Source organism: Pseudopipra pipra, chromosome 2, assembly GCF_036250125.1.
Source record: "Pseudopipra pipra isolate bDixPip1 chromosome 2, bDixPip1.hap1, whole genome shotgun sequence".
NCBI classification, from domain to species: Eukaryota; Metazoa; Chordata; class Aves; order Passeriformes; family Pipridae; genus Pseudopipra; species Pseudopipra pipra.
This window is the reverse complement of record NC_087550.1, coordinates 22252923-22275643: the sequence shown is the minus strand read 5'-3', so window position 1 is coordinate 22275643 and position 22721 is coordinate 22252923. Positions and strand designations below refer to the sequence as shown.

General features: G+C 40.0%; 1 protein-coding gene across 2 annotated transcripts in view; it reads left to right on the top strand.

Annotated features, from left to right (window-relative positions):
• The window catches only part of F5 (coagulation factor V), a 38005-nt gene extending 18004 nt beyond the window's left edge, over positions 1-20001 (top strand). For both annotated transcript variants that reach the window (XM_064644329.1, XM_064644328.1), the window contains exons 10-25: positions 272-483; positions 1243-1393; positions 2091-2303; positions 4111-6031; positions 7940-8105; positions 9302-9538; positions 10030-10240; positions 11265-11444; positions 12515-12631; positions 13081-13152; positions 14191-14285; positions 15581-15736; positions 16576-16720; positions 16878-17026; positions 17486-17668; positions 18445-20001. In XM_064644329.1, coding sequence (XP_064500399.1) covers positions 272-483; positions 1243-1393; positions 2091-2303; positions 4111-6031; positions 7940-8105; positions 9302-9538; positions 10030-10240; positions 11265-11444; positions 12515-12631; positions 13081-13152; positions 14191-14285; positions 15581-15736; positions 16576-16720; positions 16878-17026; positions 17486-17668; positions 18445-18633 — 4397 coding nt within the window. In that variant the 3' untranslated portion in view covers positions 18634-20001. The remainder of the gene's footprint in view (positions 1-271; positions 484-1242; positions 1394-2090; positions 2304-4110; positions 6032-7939; positions 8106-9301; positions 9539-10029; positions 10241-11264; positions 11445-12514; positions 12632-13080; positions 13153-14190; positions 14286-15580; positions 15737-16575; positions 16721-16877; positions 17027-17485; positions 17669-18444) is intronic.
• The last annotated feature ends 2720 nt before the right edge of the window (positions 20002-22721 follow it).

The following is a 22721-nucleotide window of genomic DNA, read 5'->3' as shown; positions in this document are numbered from 1 at the left end:
TGGGAGACTTCAGTTCTGTTCTCTGCCTCTGCTTACCTGTTGTGTTGCCTTATAGAGACACCAAGGTATTTTCTGCAAAGCAGAGACAAATACCCTTTTATGGTGTCTTAGTTTTCTGTTCTTGTTCATGATCTTAGAGAGAGAAAAAATTCATTCAGTTATCTCAAGGCAGCTTGAAATGGCCTAACTGCACCTAGAAAGGTGCAGCTTGATATTAAGACCTGGCTCTCGGTTTGTGTTATTATTGTTCTTCTTCTTTGTTTTTCCTTAGGCAATGACACCCAGAGTAGAGGAGTTGAACCAGGGAAGACGTACACTTACGAATGGAAAATCTCTAAAACAGACCAACCCACTCGACAGGATGCTCAATGTATTACAAGGCTATATCATAGTGCTGTAAATACTGAGAGAGATATAGCCTCTGGGCTGATAGGCCCACTGCTGATTTGCAAAAGTGAAGCACTGACACAGAAGGGTGTGCAGGTAACATGTTTGGCAACCTCTGAGAGACAGATTTGGCTCAAATAATGGTATTTGATCTACAGTGAATTTGGTTTTGCTTCCCTTAGAGAATTGTTCTGTAGAGAACAATTAAACCAATAGGTTCCTGAAGAAATCACTCAAAGAAACGGTCCTCTAACTGTCCGTAGCAGTAGAGGAATTATATTTTTCTTAGCAAGAGCAGCATATCAGCAAAAGGTCAGCCTGACTTGAAAGTCTATCTCTAGACTTGATAATAAATTTTCCTGCTGCTATTATATCTTCATACTCTAAAGACATTCAGATCAGACCTGGTCCCTTTCTGTAACAAATATAACTCAACAGCATCTGACAATCTCAGACATCAGTTAACCCAGAACAACCCAAACAGCATGGGAGAGTTCTGGGAGAGTGGTTCTCATGCCATTCATCAAAATGTTGCTTGGCAAAGACATCAACATCACTTGGGAGAAAAAAAATGTCAAAAGTATATGCTCGGGCCAAGTCAGAAGTCTGGTACTCTTACAGAAAGCCCAGTCTTAAACCATCTGTGTATAACCAGTGCAAGTGGCTTGCTCAGTGCTCCACCACAACTTAAAATTTGGACCCCCTGCTCCCTTTTCCTCAGCCCTTGGATCATGCTTACCACGACTCTGGTGAAGCTTATGTTTCTCCCATAGTAAGTAAGGAAGATTGTAAGACTGAGTCCTTAATACATGTGTCTGCTCATAAAATCTGACTGCTGTATTGATTGTCTTTCAGAAAAAGGCAGATGGGGAGCAGCAGGCAATGTTTGCTGTGTTCGATGAAAATAAGAGCTGGTACCTAGAGGATAACATCGAGGAGTACTGCAGCAACCCAGCCAGTGTTAAAAGGGATGATCCCAAGTTCTATAACTCAAACGTAATGCACAGTGAGTGGGATATCAAGATGAATAATATGAAAGCTTATATTAATCTGAGCATTCAGTGATTGCTTGTATTTAGAAGTATGTGTAATCAGGGAATTCTATAGAGGGTCAGGGAACTTCTAACCATGCCAGGTGACACTGTACAGAAATATGCAATATCGTAGAATTATTAAGGTTGGAAAAGATCTCCCAGATCATCAAGTCCAACCTTTGACCTAATACCTCCATGCCCACTAAACCATACTACAAAGTGCAACGTCCACTTGTTTTTTGAACACTTCCAGGGACGATTCCACCACTTCCCTGGGGAGCCTGTTCCAATGCTTAACCACTCTTTCAGCAAAGAAATTTTTCTGAATATCCAACCTGAACCTCTCCTGGTGCAACTTGAGGCCATTTCCCCTTGTCCTATCACTAGCTGTCTGTGAGAAAAGGCCAACTCCCACCTTGCCACTAGGGACTAGGCTTGCTCTGGACCCTGAAGCAAAGGCAAGGGTTAATTAAACTTCAATACAACACCCTGTTGCCTTAGAGTTACTATTTCCAGAGATGGAATCTCCATCAAGGCTACCGCAATTTCATCCCTGTGCCAGCCTCTTTCCAGTGAGTCCAGTTCAGTGGACTGACATCAAAGAACGGGAGGTTTTAAAAGTCTTACTCTGAAAATATTGAGATCACTTTTACTTTGTTTTCCTTTTAGCAATAAATGGCTATGTGTCTGACAGCAGTGAAATTCTTGGATTTTGCCAAGATACTGTGGTTCAGTGGCACTTTTCCAGTGTTGGCACTCATGATGAGATTGTCTCTGTTCGCCTTTCTGGACACTCTTTTCTGTATCGAGGGAAATATGAAGATACATTGAACCTTTTCCCAATGAGTGGAGAATCAGTCACAGTGGAAATGGACAATGGTGGTAAGTGGTAGAACTATACTGTTTGACAGCTCTTCTAAGATATTATTTAATCTCCAATCTATAATGACTTACCTAAATAAGAAAGAAAACTTTTCAGATGAACACAGTGCTGGAAACCGTTGAATCATTGCCCCAGTGCAACTGATGTATAGGGAGTTTTGTTGGCTACACAGACTTAGCACTCAGCATAATTGTATGCTATACTGAGGCTCTTTTTGTTGGTTGTCTTGTAGTTTGTTTTTTCTTTCCACTGCACAATTAGTATTGGACTTAGTAATGATCATTTTAAGGCAATTCTAAGATTCTTCTTCAAAGCGATCCAGTATCAACTGCACTGTATGATTTCCAATTTTGCCACATACTTTTCTATCCTGAGCAGGCTAAAATGGGCCAAAACTTTCAAATTATGCTAGTCATTACTGGACAAAATAGCTACACCTCAGCTTAGGCTTGTGGTCATTTAACAGCAGTAAAGTCTGCCTGGTTGAACGGGGTCACTGGTCTGTCGGATACATCTCAACATCTAACTAGGATTAACAGCATATCTTGAAAAATGGTTGCTAGAACCCATGTAGTACACACTTTAAGAATTACCTCCAAAAGGACAGAGATTCTTCATCATTGAAGTTTGTGAGATTTTAGTGATCATCTAAAATCCCAGAAAGTTTAGGTATCCTTATCCCATTTAAAAGACCAATTTTTTTGTATATTTTATCTATTTAAATAATAAATTCTCTATGTTCTCAAAGCTTGTTTTTGGTGATCACACAGCATCAAGACCTTATAACTTAAAAATGTATGGTATGCTAAGTGCTTTTTATTGTTCAAGACTCGGGAATCCTTAAAACTCCATTAGACTTCACAGAAACCTCCCCAGTAGTAAGTTGTACTTTGCTTGATTTTGTTATGTGATCTATTCTTTCCATCTAGGACATGTTTTCTTTGATAAATTTGCTGCTGTTAGAAATCAGGAAAATTATGCAGGCCACTTTAAACTCTGATAAATAGAGGAAAAATTTTATGTGATCTCTTGAATAAAAAAGACTATTTTACTCAAGGTCTCTTATTTCTGTCTATTCTGTCAATTCCAAAAGCAAATAGTATCAAGCAAAGAACTCGATTTGATGTTGTTTAGGGAAACAGATTGTATTTTCTTCTCTGCAGATCCTAGGTTCAAATAGAGAACAACTTCTGACTAGGTTTTGGAAGAATTATAAAACCTTTAAGTTAATCTAAAATGCCTCAGCTTGGCAGCTTAATGTTTTGTGTCAGATTGGAAATTCAAATTACTTTTTCTTTTTATACTTATTAAAGATTATCCTTTATGCATTCAAAAGCTTTTAAAACACTGTATCAGATGCTTGTCAGCATTGCCTCAGAATATATTTGTTCTGCCTAGAATGTTCTATCTGTGTGGCAGTGCATACAACACTAAGGACAGGACAAAACTGAAACTTTATCTCAAGAGGTCCCAATCTCAGATGCTGATCTAAACATAAGATCCTTTATTTTATTTCTTTCTTTCCATATCCATCTCTTTCATGGGTTATGTTTGGACTCAGGTCCTATATACAGCTTAATCTGTGGAGAAGAGTTCCATCTCTTAGGTGTATGTATTTATTTATATGCGCTCTTATTTATTTACATTTATTAATTATTTTTCATTGCAATGAGAGGTCATGAAAATCCCAGACGAAAATTAGCATTCTGCTATAGCAGGTGCTGTAGAAACAAACACAACCACTTGCCTTGGCCACTTACATGATAGACAATGTCCACTCTCATAACACTTTTATTTCCATTGCAGGTACTTGGCTTTTAGCGTCCTGGGGTACCTCAGAGATGAGTTACGGCATGCGACTGAGGTTCAGAGATGCCAGATGTGAATATGAGGAAGATTACACGTTTGATGTTGTGGATTTCACTCACATCAAGACTGAAAAAAAGGCTGTTTCTGCCTCAGTTGAGGAAGATGTGCAAGAAGAAGAGGAAGATCCAGAGGACTTGGATTATCAGGAATACCTGGCTTCTCTTTACTCCATCCGAAGCTCAAGGAAGCCATCAGATGATGAAGAAAAGGAAAACCTTACAGCACTAGCCTGGGATCAGTATGAAGCCAGTGATGCCACGAGTTCTGAGGTGGCAGCTGGCTCCGATCTGACAGCTATAAATAGTAGTGAATCAACACACAACTCTAAATTCTTAGAAACTCATATCACCCCTCTTCCCCTAATCAAGGCTGAAACATTCCAGTCAAATCACACATCAATCGCAGCAGAAGAGGCTTTATTTTTAGCTACCACAAGTGATGAAACGGCTGACTTGGTATTTGAGAATAAAAGCCAAAGCAATTATGAAATAGCTCACGGTGACATGTCTGCAGGTGAACACTTGCTGAGCAATGGGGAAGGCCCAATGAATGTTGCAGAAGAGCTTCCAGCTGGTGGAAAGGACAGTAAATTTTTTTCAGAAGAACATCAAGTGGAAACCACAGAAAGAGGAAATTATAACATTAACAGGAAAAGACGAAGCTCATTGGCCATGAAGTTTTACTCTGTCCAAAAAATGAATGCCCTTCTAAATCACGTACGAAATAAAAATGTCTCATTTTCTGACAAGACTAGTGCACCTCCTTCTGTGAATCACACAGAGAACACCTCCAATATAGCCATGGTGGGATCTGCCCAGTTTCTGAATGATTATGGTGATGAACTGGTAGAGGAGGAAAACAAGATGGAAAATGCTCTGCGTGCAGTTAACTTGACACTTGCTTTGGACCTCATAGCAGGAGATGAGTCTAATGCATCCAGCCTTTATGAACCCAAGATATCTAAAGATCAACTAGCAGATGCTTTATATTTAGATCATATTTTAGGTGATACAAGCCCTAATTCCAGCCCTGCAGTAGTGAAGAACTTAGAAGCGTCACTGCCCAGAGTAGGGAAATATTCATCTAAAATGACTAGTGAGGAATGGAATTTGGTGTCTGCAAAGAGTAATCTGGGAGAAGAGGCAAATTTAGATAAATCTGTTGGCAGTAAGTTAAATCATCATGGCAGAAATGGTACAGCATTCATAAATAAGGAGGATATGAAGAAGTATCAAGAGTTCTCACATCTAGTGGGGGAAAACCAGAAAGGGAGCCACATGCACCCAACTCAGAAAGGAAAGGAAGAAAACAAGAATGATACTTTAAGTACATCTGGAACCTCCGTCAGGATCCGAAGGAAAAAGAAGGAAGATCCAAAAATGATCCACGCACTGGGCCCAAGGAGTAAAAACTCCCAAACAGTCACCAATTCTTTGCCAGGGATGTTTCTGGGTGAGACCAACCACACAGCACCGCCGTGCTGCACTAACACCACAGGGGCACCCAGTGAGGCCAACCATGCAATGGATCTGAGTAGAGCCAGGCACAGAGAGCTGCAAAATTCCGCACTCACCCCGCGGCAGCTTAGGCCATCGATCACAATTGGGCTTCCCAAAGAAAATGGAGACTACGAGATTCTCATGGGAGAATCTGACAGGGAGGAAACATCAGGTGTTGAATACGAGTACCATTATGTGAACGTGGATGACCCATACATGACAGACCCCAAGCTGAATATCAACGAGCAACGTAACCCAGAGAACATTGCTGAACATTACCTGCGCAGCCGAGGGAATGAGAGGAGGTACTATATTGCAGCTGAAGAGGTCTGCTGGAACTATACAGGATATCAAAAAAGGTTTGGCTAAATTGCTTGCTTTCATTTTGCACGCCATCCTGACACACACTAGCAGAATGTTGATTCACATGCTGATAAACCTAAAAGCATCTGTAATGTGCCATGTGATTTCCAATGTTTCAGTGGTGGTATCATAAGAATTTTCCATGGGAGGCTTGGGCCCCCTAGAAATGTGATAGATATTATTATAATCAAGAGCATAGCTAAGAACATAGCTAAGAACTCTTCTTCTATTGTTTGTTTGTTTGTTTTGGGGTTTTGGTTTTTGTTTTCTTAACTCCCTTTTATGCACTCATTAGAATCACTCTTTAATACAGAAGTTAAAAAATTCACTGTAAGAGGGAAACTTGCAGTTAGTTTTGTTATACTTGAATGACCTGTTTTAGTTCCAACTCGAATTCTTGGTACCTGTGCTAGAGACAGGACAGAGACCTCCTTGAGCAAAGTCTTTCCAGGAATTCAGCGGACTAACTGATGTGATATAGACAGGATGAGCTTATAGGCAGGATGAATCACAGTTTCTTGCACTAGCAGGAAATGGTTCTAGTGTCTCAGTTCTCTGTTGTAAAATGGGATAAAGCACTTTAGAGCTTCACAAGGCTGCAGTATTCAAAAGTATATGAAATCTGCAAAGTGATTAACCACCCGGGGGTAAAATAAAAGCAAAGCTGCATGAATTATTGCATTGTTGTTCCTGCTGTTTAGAGAAATCAAAAGGTGACTGGATCACAAACCCTATTGTTGAGGGGTCTTCTTATATTTTGACAGGGAAGACTGACCACTATGCCGCAGTGAAGAATATATGTGACTTGAGAAAAACACTGTACTAAAAATTTACTATCTTAGTTCATACAAGTTAGGATCAGTCCTCACCCTACAAGGCATAGAATTCCTTGTCACTTTTCAACAAAATCCTAAATCTTGTGGCCCTTGAAATAAACAAGACCAAAACTGCCACAACTTTGGATTTTTATCCAAAGTAGATAAAACAGGAGCAAGAAAATTTTCATTATACAAAATTAATCTCCAAACATATATTATTTCTCAAATTGTATTTCCATTTTATTTGATGGATATTTTCCCTCCACTTTCCTGCCTCATCTCAGTCTGTATAAATGGCACTTGCAAAGGTACCACAGACAGTTTCTTTGGGCATTTGCAAAATAAGGAAAATGTTATGCTTAGAGCTCTGTATAGATCTCTCCAGTGAGGTTCATCTTCAGCTGGTGTGAGGTGCGTAGTTCCAGTGACTTTAGCAGAGCCCATGGCATATATTTTCTCAGTATGTTGAAGAGAAGGTGCATCTGTGAGACAGTAGGATATAGGTGGTACGCTCACTACACTGAGCTAAGCTCTCATTCACATTAAGGCTCTTGGTATAAAAGGAAAATAGAGCTCAAGTGGATTTTCAGAGACTAATTGGAGTCTTTCAGTGGTAGCTGACCAAATTGTTGAAGGATCTCATACAACTGTAGAGCTAGAATTGCTTAAACATTGCAAGTCATGATTTGCAGAATCATCTGACACTTATTTCATGGAATCATAGAGTCATTTAGGTTGGAAAGAAACCTCTAAGATAATAATAGAGTCCAACCTTTAACCCAGCATTGCCAAGCCCACCACTAAACTCTGTCCAATAAGTGTCACATCTGCATGTGTTTTAAATACCTCCAGGGCTAGTGACTCAACCACTTTCCTGGGCAGCCTGTTCCAGGGCTCGACAATTTTACCTTTTGGTAAAGAAATTTTTCCTAATATCCAGTCTAAACCTCCCTTGGCACAACTTGAGGCCATTTGAGTGTTTATTCTTTATATTCTGAAATGTTCCTACATATTGGTTCTCGGGTTTCATCAAAGCTATTATTTCTCTTTCACTGTGTGGGTTTTTAATTGAGGATTTCCTTTCAGTCCAATGATGAGTGACAAAACCTGTAAAGATGGCACCAGATATAAGGTGATTTTCCAAAGCTATACAGACAGTACCTTTACGACTCTTCAGGATGGAGATGAATACACAGAACACCTTGGCATCCTGGGGCCAGTTATCCGAGCTGAAGTGGACGACGTTATCCTAGTAAGTCAGTGTTTTGAATGTGTGTGCAGGATAAGATTCTTATGGTAGTGTTAGAATGTGACATGGAATAGATCTAAAAAACCAACAAATTTTTAAAAGATAATGATAGGGAAACAGTTTTCAAAGCTAGAAATTGCACTGTGGACTTGCAAGCACTCTGATGTGTTTCTTTAAAGACATCCTTTTTCTCTTCTATCCACGGTAAATTAAATTCTGTTTTTCTTTCTTATGTTTCCCAACATTAAATACTGGCTTATCAGTCAAATGTAAAATGATATTTACGTTCAATGTTAATGAAAAATGAGTTTTCTAAACTCAGATTGCACTGGAAATATTACTTTTTATATGTAAAGAGAGCTTCTTAATTTTTTTAAAGAACTTAGTAATTTTGTGTTCAAGATTAATATAAACTTTTTTGAAAAATATATAATTTCCTCTAAAATCTTTGCTGTAAATGGGTTGGATAGTTCTAGCACAATCAACAAGGATGATAGATACTGTATCCCCGGTGATACAGTGCATTAGGAAGCACATTCCTATAAAAAGTCCCTTCTCTACTTCTTCATCCAGTCTTCCAACACATAGGGGTGGACTTAGATAGGGAGAGTAGATCTCACTGCTTTCTGCTTATTTCAGTAGGAGTAGTTGCAACAGGAGCACCCTGAGCTACATTTAAAACACGAGTAAGAAAAGAAAAAACCTTTTATAGCTTGGGAGTGTCATTCTCTAGGGAGAGGTAAATATATAATCTGCCCACCCTGGTGCTTCTATGGGACAAGTGTGAAGCACTGATTTCAGTGAGAATGATACATACAGAGCCTAGAGTTACCAATTTGTGCCTTTCTTTAGCACAACTGCAGCAAAGCATAAGAGGTAGGAACTCCCTGCCTCCCTGCTTGCAGTAACTAAACCGTTCCAGGTATGAGGGGCAGAAGTAAAAGTCCTAGGAGCCTAGACTCAGTGGAAGACAGGGAGCTAGACTTGTGCTTTCTGATTTTTCATTATCTACTTACATCAAGATGGTGACTCAGCATGGAAATGTCAGAAGCTATCCCTGCCAGCTTTTCCATGTACAACATAGCCTGTAATCATTATACAAATCTAGACCTTGGTTTGAGGATATGGGAATGTATTTTGTGGGGACTTTTTTTTTAGGCCTGAATTTGATGAACAGTATCTATTTTATTTTTTTTTAGGTTCATTTTAAGAATCTGGCATCCAGACCATATTCCCTCCATGCTCATGGACTTCTCTATGAAAAGTCCTCTGAGGGAAGCATTTATGATGACGAATCTACTGCTTGGTTTAAGGAAGATGATGAAGTCCAGCCAAATAACAGCTACATATATGTATGGTATGCAAACAGGCGATCGGGGCCTGTGCAGTCAGGAGCAGCTTGTCGGTCATGGATCTACTACTCAGATTTAAATATGGTAAGGAAATCAAAATAGAAGTAGTAGTGTTGCTGGGGTTGATCACAGAATAACAGAAGCATTTATGTTGGAAGGGATCACTAGAGATCATCTAGTCCACTCCCACAATTCAAGCAGGGTCGGTTACACTAGGTTGTCCAGGATTGTGTCCAGTCGGGTTTTGAATATCTCCAGATGATGTTACTTTATGGCTGTAGAAATGCAAGATGCAGAACACGTCTTTGGATAGCTGTCCTTTCTTTTGGGCTCGATGTTCCCATCTGACATTTAATCTCTTACACTCAGCTAAAGCAGGACATAAGCTGTTGAGGAATTCAAATTGGGGAACTCTGGTAGACTGAGCAGGGGACAGTAAAAATACAAGGCAACAGCGATTCTGGAGTCTGCTTTAGATTTTTAGGGTCTGATGCAATCCTGCAGAATGCTATGTGATTTTTTACACATTTTGGGAAATCCACTTCTACATCTAATGTGGATGTATTACCTTTTAGGAGAAAGATATTCACTCTGGTTTGATTGGGCCAATACTGATCTGTCAAAAAGGAACCTTCAGCAAATCAAACAGCAGCGAGACATCTACCCGAGACTTTTTCTTGCTTTTTATGGTCTTCGATGAAGAGAAAAGCTGGTACTTCGACAAACGTTCTAGAAGGCCTTGTAGTGAGAAGACACAAGGAATGCAGCAATGCCACAAATTTTATGGTACTTATTTCCTTTTTCCAGTTATTCAGTTTATTGGGGTAGAGAGAAAGATGCTGGGGGAGATGCCTCAGCTGTCAATCCTCTTCAATGTGCATAAATCCTACATGTTAATTATGTGAATGGTTTTTTGTCGTTAACCATTGTACCCATAATCGTCAGGCTTAGCAATGTAAAGGTTAGCAATAACTGGAAATTTTCTATTAAAATGAAGAAAGGACATATTAGACTGAAACTTTCAATAGGAAGCTTCTCTCTTCGACTTACATACATCTACCCCCATATTAAAATTAAAAAAAAAATAAGAAAAAAAGAAACAAAAAAGCCTCCGCTTTTCAGAAGCTAATACCCTGACAACATTTTGCAAGAAATTTTTAAAAATATTGTAATAATTTGACAAATTGGCTAGTTCTATTGAGGAATTCGAAGCAGCTGTAGAACAGCCCTTAATATACCTCTCTGTGGCTATAGAGATTTTAGTGCTGTAGAGTTAAGTGAGTGGCTGAATGTTCAAAGGTAACACTTTTTCCTCTGTGAAATAATGGTCAGTAGTTAAACTCTGTGTTTACATCTTTGGAAAGCTGATGCTTGTGTGCTGTGAGTGACCATGTTTTAAAAGGACATGTTGACAAGTGGAATCTGCCTTTTGAAAATGTGGTCTGTAAAATCAATTATTAACCAAAGATGTCAGTTGTATCTGTATGCCTGTATGCAAGCTGGAGAACGTGGTTTGGAAAGTTGTCCTTTTGGACCTGATATTCCCATTTGACATTTAATTCTCTTTGTTCTCCTGGCTGCCACGTGTTGCTAGCAAACTTAGCTCAAATCCTCTGATGAGGTCACTGGATTTTCTGAATTAATATACATAGACTGTAAAGTGTGTTGCACTTTGAATGGGAGAAAAGGTGCCGTTTTTCCCAAATGCATTACTTCATTAAATATTTTACTAATTTTAATAATTCCATTCTAGCACTTTGAGACCTGTTTTGTGAGCAGTTTTCCTAACTAACAATTTATTTTTTTTCAGCCATTAATGGGATTACCCACAATTTACAAGGCTTGAGGATGTATGAAGGTGAACGGGTCCGATGGCATTTGCTGAACATGGGTGGTCCAAAAGACATTCATGTTGTTCATTTTCATGGTCAGACTTTCATAGAACAGGGAGAGCCAGAGCATCAGCTTGGTACATACACACTCCTTCCAGGTAAGTATCAGAGCAGAGCAAGTTCTGTGGAGTGACCAGGGCAATCTGTCCTCATCATACCAATGTCAAGGTCTCCTTATGGTGAGAGCTTTTTTTGTAATGTCAAGGTGTGTGATACAGAACAGAAAGAACAAATGTGAGCCGTAGGAGAATTCTTATGTCCAGGGAGAAAAGAAATAGGCTAAAAGTATTCATTAGGCTACAGGATATATTCCTTTGCCCCATCGCTGTCAGCAGTGCAAGTCTGCAATAACAGCATTTATGAAGCCTGTATTGCCAGCTACAAGAAGTTTAAAAAAAAAAGAAGACAACAAGGAAATTTAAGAAAACCAAGATTGGAATAATAGGACTTTGGCTTAGTGAACATTTGGTAGTTTATTCACTATTTTATTTCATTATTTTTTAAGGTGGTGCTTTTCACTATGAAATCTACATATTTTTGTTTAAATGGGAATCAGAACTGTCATGTCTGCAGTAACTAGGAATATAGGAAAAGCAATGAAGGCATGTACTGTGCTTTCTAAAGAGTGCAGCAAGCAGCCAAAACAGTATCTGCTTCCTGCTCAATCCTTGGCACTCCTGGGTCATGCAGAAAGTGAGGGGAAGGCCTATAGATCTGGTTCTCCCCCATCTACTTTTGGCTTCTTTTCATCTATCCTTTATATCACTTGAACAACCCACTGGGGCAGCAGGAATGAGAACTATAACCAGCACCACAGAATTAACATCTCTGCATTATGTAATAAACTTGATAGTGCTATTCATTACACAGCTCAGCACTGTAGTTAGTATGTAGATATATCTGACAGGCATCCAAGGTTTTGTATTTTGCACCAGCAGCAAAGGTTGGGTTTTGATCTGATCATTCAATTCTAATCTCAGTCTCCAGCGAGAACTTCCTCACTAAGAAAAGAAATCACTGAGATGGTGGTAGTTTTTGCTCTCTCTGCGATGTGTGTTTAAATTTTCTGAATTAAGTCATAGCATGGTCTTTGGTTTAACATTCAGCCTCACTTACATCAACCTTGTAATATAATGTTTCTGATACATTTCTCTTCCTTTTTTTTAAGGTTCATTTAGAACAATTGAAATGAAGCCACAGAGGCCTGGCTGGTGGCTTTTAGACACTGAAGTGGGGGAATATCAGCAAGCAGGAATGCAGGCATCCTATTTGGTTATAGAGAAAGGTACTGAACTAAGGTGGTTTTTGGCTGGAGGAGTCAAGCTATGGAGTCTTCTCTACCCTTTCAGGATCACTGAAAATAAATTTGGGAGATTTTTCTGCAAAAAAACATAGGAGATTATCTGTGCATTCAGAGAGAGGGTGGAGTGGTTACTGTAAATTTCTTCTCAAAGAAAAAATTTTTAGCTTCTAGCAATACTAGCTTTGAATTATTTAGCATGCTAGCTTTACTCCTTTAGCGTACTGGCTTTGAATTCGAGGTTTCCCCACGGTGACCAGTGGATTAATCTGTTGAGAGAAATTGCAGACCTTAACTTGGACTTCTGTGGGAAGGGAGTGGTGTCATAGTATTACTAAGAATTGTTCTGAGTGATGTTGTTTTTGATTTCACCAGAATATATACTGGTATATCACTCATTTTCTTTAACAACAAACTTACTATGCTCTCTTTAGAGTGCAGGATACCAATGGGTCTGGCAAGTGGAGTTATACTCGATTCACAGATTGAAGCTTCAGATCACATAGGTGAGTTAATACTTGAAAAGGTCCTTCCATGCTCCTAAATATCTCCAGAAAAGTGTAGTTCCATATTTTTTCAGCATCTCATGATATTTCTTACAAGATCAGTTCAGCAGTGAATCAGCTGTCAGGTTAAAAATCTCTCCAATGCTGGAAGCAGAGACTGTGAGCTGTATTAGGTACCCATCATTGTTGTGTTTTAACAATGTCACAGGTCTGCCATCAGTATCACAGGCTTGAGAGTCCTGTGGGTTCCCTGCTTGAAAATGAACACCAAGCATTCAAAAAGCTTTTGAGATTTGTATGTGAGATGAGATGTGAAGGGACAAGTACATCTGTTATGAAGGATTTGGGAACCCTGGCATCCAGAGCAATCACAGAGTCTTTAATTTATCAAGTTCGCCCATGGTATAAAAGTGGGATCATTTGGTAGAGAAGTTGGTAGAATTTTACATGGACAGTGTCAAATCAGGATGTACAGGTTACACACACATGCAGGAACACACATCCTTTCCCTTGAAATAACAAATAAACTATTTACTTTGTAAAACTTAATTTTCTGTGGGTTTGGTTTTCTTTCTTTGTTTCCTGACAAAGTCTTATGAAGGCTTGAAAGCTGTTTTGTCTATGTATTCTATACCAGTTGTTAACATGGAAACCTTTTTATGCAGAGGGGAACTGTCTTCCATGAATGTAGAGCGCATTTTGTGTCTGATCCTGCTGGCAGCCAAAACTTGTTTAGCAAACTCTAGACCCTGATTCCAAATCAGCAGACAGTATATTGCATAAAAAGCTGCTATTTTAAAAGTCATTCTGCCAGCTATAAAGCTTTGCATGGTAACAGCTGATTTTCAGTGGCTGACCATATCCAAATTATCCTAGATTATGATTTGAATCTCTTGATGCTGGGTTGGTGGGGGTTTATTTCCCCAAGACAGATTGAGGGTTAAAAATGAAGCACTCAAGATCAGTAGCTAGTTACAGCCTTCTTTTTTTTTCAGCGCTTCTCTTAAATTTCTTGCTTTGTTCATATTTTCTGTCTAGACTATTGGGAACCTAAATTAGCCCGATTAGACAATTCTGGAACATACAACGCTTGGAGTACTATAATGAAGGAAGAAAAACTCTCTTGGATCCAGGTATGGTTGGTACAACATGTGCTTGACCATCACTGAGCTTTGATTTTCCAAGAGTTTATTTTAGAAGGTCATGCTGCTCTTGTTGTCACTGAGAAAACTGCTGGGGAAAACTGAGAAGGTGTTACAAGTTGGTGCTGTGGTGATGTCATAACTGTCCATCTCTCTGCAGTAACACAGTCTCTACTGCTGTTGAGGCCCACTGACTGGACAGTTACCCTCACAATTTATATTGTAACCATTTTGTAGGCAAACAGAGTCATTCTTTCTACTCCTTTCTTTTTTTCTCTCTGCCTACCTAGCGGTACCTATTTATATGTATGTGTTTGTTGAGTGATCATTTAAAGTGTAATATTCCCAAGCATTGCTTCAAATAGTTTTTTTGTTGGTTTGTGTGCTTCTATGTCCTTGGCTTCACAGGGAAATAAGTTTATAATTATGACTTCAATTAATATATCAATCACCTCACTTCTGTGTTTTTCTTCCAACCCGGTGACTTTTGCACCAGATAGACAATTTGCACCCAAATTTAGGGAGAATAGTTGATTTCTTACGAATCTCATTAAAATTGGCAGTTGGGAGAAAAGGAAGACTCAAGCTAGTGTTTTCAGTGTAAGTTCAGCAGGTGGCTGTTGTGTTTGTCTTGCTACTAAATTACGTGAGTTAAGTAGGGGGAGAAGGTTGGGAGATCTGATGTAGAACTGGAAATAACATTGGGAGGAGAAAGAATTAGATAGTGGGCCATGGTAATTAGCAGCTGAGGTTACTGCAGACATGTGGAGACATATCCCAAAGAATGAGTTTCACTGCTGATAGGAACATCTTGCTGATTTGTTTTTATGTGCTAAGTGCTTGGATATGATATGAGCTGGAATGGTGGCTTTTCATCACTTCAGAATGTCATATGCCTTTTCACAGCCTATATAGCCAAAAAGTAGAAGTGGCTTATGAAAGTGTGAACCTTTAATTTCTCTGTGCTCTTTTTCCTATCTGTAAAACGGGGTTAGTGGAATTCTGCCTACCCAGACATGCAGATAATTTTGAGATGCCTTTGTAGTGCTGTGCTGAACCCTGTAAAATGGCCTCTGAAATTAAATGCGCACATGAATAAATACACAAATGAAATGAGAGTGAGACAGCATTAACTTGGACTCTGGCATCTGGTTGTTGCTCCTTTTGAGAATGTTAGTGTTGTGGGTGTTAAAAGGCAAGGCTCAAAGCTATTGTGTAAATGTCGAAGAGTGATACGGATTTTGCTGTGCATTATTGACTTTATAAATGCTGTTTGCTGTTCCTAGGTGGACCTTCAAAGACAAGTTTTGTTAACTGGGATACAGACACAGGGAGCCAAGCAGTTTTTAAGGTCCTTGTACATCCAGAAGTTTTTTCTTGTTTACAGCAAAGACAAACGGACGTGGAACACCTTCAAAGGAGACAGCTCGCCAGTACAAAAGGTCTGTCTGTGCCACAGGGGTTGCAACAACCTTGTGGCATCACTGCATGATGCAGTGAGATGACAGTTTTGTTTTATGTTAAGAGAGAGTGGAAAAAATTATGGCCTTCAGAGACTTACTAATACAGCTTGGGGCCCCAAAGGGCATTTACCAAACTAATAAAATTCAGACCAGAAGACAAATTGTAAGCTGAGGAACCACCTAGACTGGGGTTTGGATTGGCCCTGAGACCTGAACTGTATAGAGTCTGGCTTTCTCACAAGCATCTCTCCCTCCTTTTATTTCCTAAGCCTGTGTCAGGTTTTTTAAAGCAAGCAGGAAGCTGAACTAAAAATCAGGCCCTACCTCATTTGGGATTAGATCCTCCTTCTTGTCCCTCCCTGTCTGCTGTCCCAACAGTTGAGTGCTGAGCTATCTGAATTGCCTGCAGAAGGCAATTGGTACAATTGGTTGTACCCTGAAAGAGGTTTATCTTATGCCCAGCTGCTCCTGCCCTACCTATCACCAGCTCCCTTCAGTTTACCCTGAGGTTTCTATGGTATAACTCCCAAATTGAAAACCTCTCGTCTTTTACCTCTCCTTTTGTCTCTTTGCTCATGTCTTCTTACAGACTTATATAGAAATGGGTTGTTTACTTAAACTGAGGCCTTCAGATGCTTCCAAATATGCTAAGATGGGACCATGAGATATTTCAAGTTGCCCTGCAACACAGCATGGTCCATTGCTGTGGGTGGGGCTAATGGCATAAAAGAGACTATATTTGTAACAGAGCAGGCTTTCAGCATCCAAGCTTCTGTCTGCATTAAATTAACTATGTGTGGATTTTTTTTTTTTTACAGATTTTTGAAGGTAATTCCAATGCCTATGAGGTAAAAGAGAACATCATTGATCCCCCTATTATTGCCAGGTACATCAGACTCTACCCCACCGAGGTCTACAACAGGCCTACTCTTCGCATGGAGCTTCTGGGCTGTGAAGTAGATGGTAAGAAGGAGTCACGTGCTGGCACTTCCATTCTTACAAATTTTTTACCTAATCGTTTAAAGGAAGCTAAAACTGTGGGTGTTCTCAATTCCAACATTGTTGCTTAGGTTGTGGTTACTTGGATGTACTGAGGATAACATGGTGCTTCTCTCAACAGGTTGCTCTTTGCCACTTGGAATGGAAAATGGAGAGATCAAGAATAGCCAGATAACAGCCTCATCTGCTAAGACATCCTGGTTTAACACATGGGACCCTTCACTTGCTCGTCTCAATCAGAAAGGAAAGATGAATGCCTGGCGAGCCAAGGTAACAAGTCAAAAGCAGGGATGGCAACAGGACAGGTAGTTAATAAATTTGTGCTGCTGTGTGACCATTGCACCTACTGCTCACTGTGTCCAGTGCCAAGCGTGACAGGGTTACTTCACAGCCATCCTTTGGGAAGAAGCCCATTCACCTCTTCCAGTAGAAAACTTGTTGAACTTCTGGCAGCAACATTGAAATCATATTTTGAGAGATGGATGGTGTGCTCTGGGCCACAGGCTTCAGCATTTCCCAGCGGGAATAGCCTGTTTAATATCAGGAGATGAGTGCAACTTGAATATTCATTTCAAGCTGACTTGCCTCAGCTTTACTCTTCTGCACTTCTTTGATACAGTTTTGATGCACTTTGATGCAGTTTTAACTATTTTTAAACAAGATTTTTCACTTAAGCAAATACAGACAGAGACATGTTTGCTAACATACAAACTTCTTTATCAATTACAGTTGAACAACAACCAACAGTGGCTGCAAATTGATCTCCTCACAGTTAAGAAGATAACTGCTATTGCCACCCAGGGGGTCACGTCCATGTCTACTGAAAACTTTGTGAAAACCTATGTTATCCTATACAGCAACGAAGGCTCAGAGTGGAAATCCTACACAGAAGGTTCAAGCTCAGTTGCAAAGGTATCATTCTCAACTCAGGCCATTGTATCATTGCTTGGGTTTAGATGCTGAGCAGTGTCAAGGCTCAAAGCCAGAATGCTCAGACAAATTGATATTCTCACAGGACTTTATCTGTAGTAACCCCAGCTCCCCAGCATTTTAATGTCACAATATCCATCTGATTTTAGTCATTGTAATTAACAATAATAGAAGGAAAGAATGCCATATCTGTAGAGAAGGCAGTCAACATGATAAAAGGAGCTGACACTGTTTGTAAAGGAGGACATTTAATTTGAATGCACAAGGGCATTTCATTTGAATGAACAATGCGGGGCCTCTTTTCTATTTCTGCTTGATTTTATAAGGTCAAGTAATGTTAGTGAGCAGTATTCCTGTAACAGAGCTGGGGAACTTCAGGTACCCACAGGGCAGACACAGTACTTTATATTTTTGCCTATGTCACCTCACACCAACCTAACCCGCAAGGGCTATTGGCAGAGGTAAAATAAGGGAAGTTTGGCTTTTTGGGTCCATTAGAAATTAGAATAGCAAATTTTGTGGTGTGGATGGAAATGAGGCTATTTTTGTTCATTCAGACTCAAATCTTGCTGATCTGAACTACTTTTGACCCAGCATGTTAGGAAGAGACTGGATGTGTCTTCTGTAAAATCAGAAATGAGCCAGTCCATCTATCCTCAATGGATAATACAACAGCTTGGAAACATTTAAAAAAAAAAAAACCACAGGGTTTTTTCAAGCGCTGCCTTTCAACTAATTGTGTGTTTATGTATTTGCAGGTTTTCTTGGGTAATGAAAACAGCAACGGGCACGTCAAGCATTTCTTTAACCCACCCATCCTGGCCAGGTTTATCCGCATTGTTCCAAGAACGTGGTATCGTGGCATTGCCCTTCGGGTAGAACTCTATGGCTGTGATTTTGGTGGGGGTCTGGCTGTGAAAAGGACTGGCGAGTCTGGGAGCTCTTAACCTTTCAGCAGTCGTCACGCAGAACATGTTTTTTGAAAAACCCTTGAAACAGTCATGCGTAGTAGTTTGAATGTTACATCATCAGAGAACTTTGATGTTTTGCCAGCGGGAATTGAAAGAGATTTCTCTGGTAGATGTTTCATTCCTACAAACACACACTTTAGAAAACAGCTTCTTTTCTCTGGGAAGAAATAAAGGTCCCTTCTGATTTGTATTATCACTTCATTCTGACCAGTACTCTATCTTACTTTTTACTTAATATTAAGTTCTAGATCTAGGAATGGAGACTTTGACCTTAATCTTGAGCCCTGATTATGTCCATTTGATAAATGCTTTTGCAGCACAGAGGAGGAATAGAAAGCTATATCAGGTGGATGTTCTCCATACATAGGGCTGAGAGGGAAAACCAGTGCTCATCTGGAGCTGTGGTGCTGCATTCCAGCAATGCCTTGGTAAGAAATGATTGTAGGGGTGTTCTCACCTCCACATGTCTGTCATCTACGCTGTGACAATGGTAGAGCACATCTCAGCATTTGAGTCATGTCCAAACCTCTTCTCAGAGAATGTGGATTGATTGAACGTTATTGATTTGGTTCTTGCATACCCAGCACACCTGAAATGCTGTGGATTTCACATAATTCATCTTCAGTGCCCTGGCAAGGAGAGGGAGAATCAGCAGTATCTTTCCATCCCAGAAATGAGAACAGAAGTGATTTAACCTTGCGGGTCATGGAACAGCAATGGTAGGACCAAAGTGAGAATCCAGAGCTCCTGACACTCAGTCCCAGACAGACAGACCATGGGGAGGAGGGGCTCCCTTGATTAGGAAAGCTTTGAGAACGGTAGCTGTTCAGTGACAGTGCAACCTGGGGATGGCAGAGGAGGATCGGATGAAACTGGGTAATAGAAACATCTTCACCTTCTCTTACACTTTAACAGTGTTTTCACTCTTGTGCATAGAGCTTACATGGATTTTTCCCAGGATGGCTAAATCTGGTGAAAGTAGATACACAGTCCATGAACTCATTATTCCAGAGTTCTAGCTAAGCTTTCAGTCATGTTTTGGGATTCTGTCCTGTAAATTGTTTAATTGCAGCATTTCAATTATCACACACTAGGTATCATTCAGCAGGGTGGATTTTTCAAAGTAGTTTGTCTTTGAACCTTGGATGGTGTTATCCAAGTTATTTCAGTAGTTTTTCAATTCTTTATTTCATAGACCAGGCATTTCAAAGAGAAGATTTAGAATGTGAGTGAAAAGAGTGTAAAAACTAAACAAATATTTTCTTTTTTTTCTTTTTTTTATACTGCGTTACAAACTGTTGTCATTTTCCACTGGAAAATAAAGATAATATTGTAGCATGAAAAGCATCAACATTTTATTTTGTATATTAGCCTTGGCAGTAGTAGATCTTTGGCAATATTTAGTGAAATATTGCATCATGGAAGTAAAATTTTCAGCTTGATGGGAATTTTCAGTGCTAATTAGAATTAATTTCAAACAGTGAAATTGTATGAATAATTGCTTCTTCTTAAAAGATCAGTTTCTAAATATTTTGTAATAGTGCTTAATTTATATTTGTTGCCATGAAATTGCAATACCAAGACATAGTCACTAAAAAAAAAAAAAAGTAAACTTTGGAATGAGAATTTACCCTAGAAAACAGTTAATAAATGCTTTCTAACCTCAGCAGAACCAAGTTTTTGTGTCAAAACTGTGAAACCACTTATGTTTAAGAAGGCCATGATCATAAATGTTTTAAATAAGTAATTAGTTCTTATATATATATGTGTGTGTGTGTGTGTGTGTATGTATGAGTCTATGTAAAGTCACACAAATGCAAAACTGATTGCAGGAGCATGACTCAATATATCTGCATCAATTTTACAAGTTGAAGATTCTGCTTCTGCTTACTAATGGATAGGACTTTGGTTAGCTGGGGTCAGCTGTCCTGGTTGCGTCTCCTCCCCAACCTCTTGTCCACCCCCAGCCTCCACACTGGCAGGGCAAAGAGGGGAAAAAGCAAAGGCCTTGACTCTGTGCAAACACTGTTCAGTACCAGCTAAAACACCCCTGTGTTGTTAATACTGTTCTAGTCACAAATCTAAAACACAACACCCCGTGAGTTGCTATGCTGAGAATCAACCCACTACCACTGATATTCCAGCCTGTCCAGTGCAACAGCACAGGTACAGCAGTGATGCCTGGGCCCTGTGCCAAACCAGGCATGTGGCCATCGCTGATAGCAAAATGTTCTCTGGCACAGCAGAGTAAGATTGTAAGTGCTACAATAAACATCAAAAGTCCAAACCAGTTACTAACAAGCACCAGACTCTAATATACAGTAAGGCAAACAAGCACAGAACCCTGCCAATTAACAACAGCTATAAATTCTACCTCTACACTCTGGTCAGGAGTCTTATCTCAAAGTCCTCTTGCTCCACATTGGACACCAAAAAGGACTGGAGTGAGTTGACCCCAGCTGCCAACTAAGCCCCCACTCAGTCACTTGATATCTTTCCCCTGACAGGATGGCAGAGGATTGGAAGGGCAAAAGAAAGAAAACTTGTGGTTTGGCAGTTTAGTAAGTGAATCAAAGCTGCAAAGCAAAGCAAAATAACAAATTCATTTGCCACTTTCCATCAATAGGCAGGTGTTCAGCTACTTTCTGGCAAGCAGGGCCTTGGCACACTAGCACTTGCTTGGGAAGACAAACACTGTAAATCTGAACATCCTCCCTTCCCCCAGCATTTCTTGCTGACCACAATGTCGCACCATCTGGGATATTATATCCCAGCTGTGTCCTCTCCCAGCCTCTTGTGCAGCCCCAGCCTACCCACTTGGTGGGGCAGGGTGGGAAAACAAAAAGGCCTTGCTGCTGTGCAAACTGTTCAGCAATTGCTAAAACATGGTATGTTATCAATGCTTGTTTAGTCACAAATGCAAAGCAAGGCACTATGCAGGCTGCTGTGAAGAAATTTAACTCTATCCTGGCCAGATCATGTACAGAAACTATTTCCAAATGCAAATGTTGGGGCAAATTCTTAGTCTGTGCTTACAGCAAGGAAGATGTGAAAATATATCTGCAGTGGATCTGCCAAACCACAGTGATGTTTAGTGAGCCCATAGATGACTGGAAAACAAAGAACTTCTACTGATTTTATGAAGCAAACAGCTTAGATTGAATCTGTCAAGGCTTTTGGAAATTCGTAGTTAAAACAGTCAGTCTTACGGAACCTTTTACACGTTGTGGCATGAAATCCTTTGTAGGTTGGGATTATTTGCAAAATATGTGAGGAGACTAAGAATTCCTGCAGTTTTCTCAAAGATACGTATGGCGGCATGAAGGTTAGCAAACACAAGCTTTTTCGGACTGGGGGAGAAATGTGGTGACAAAGTTCAGAGTAATACAGCCAATAATTTCTTCACTCACAAATTTGGATGGATGCCTTCACACTGGCCCTTTGATCAAAGGGCCAAAGTCAACAGCTTTTGGCCTCCAACAGCATTACAATGGAGTTGCTGCCCTCTAATGCTTGTTCCAGCTTCCAGGAGGACTCAGGATGCCCAAAGCTGACCATCTGTAGGTGATGAAAGCACAGGGATCGCTGTGATTGAAGTCTTGTGCTTTACTCACAAGATGCCACCAAGTGTCTCCTTTTGCTTTCCAGAGGTGATGACTGTACTCCTTCACACAGACATTGTGAAACTGGTCATGTCTGGACTTGGATTGGAAAGGAGTTGGAAGTATGTGTAAAGAGAGTTGAGCAGCTCTAAAGTAGTTACTGACAGCAGCACCACCGTAGTTTCTTCAGATCCTGATGCGTTAGTCCAGTATCCAGACAGGTTTTTACAGACTGCCCTGTAAACACTAAAGCTGATGCAGGCAGCCTCATGTGAATTGTAAGCACAACTTTTCCTTATAGAATAGATGTCACCTCCATTTTTGCAGTTTTTCTGCAAATGGTTCTGACCATGACACCTGCACTGCAGGAATGGCTGGACTGAAGCTGAGCCAGCTCACCTTCACCAAGGTTCCCAGGAGTCTGCAAACTGGATGGTTCCCTCCACACCACTGGCATAGTAA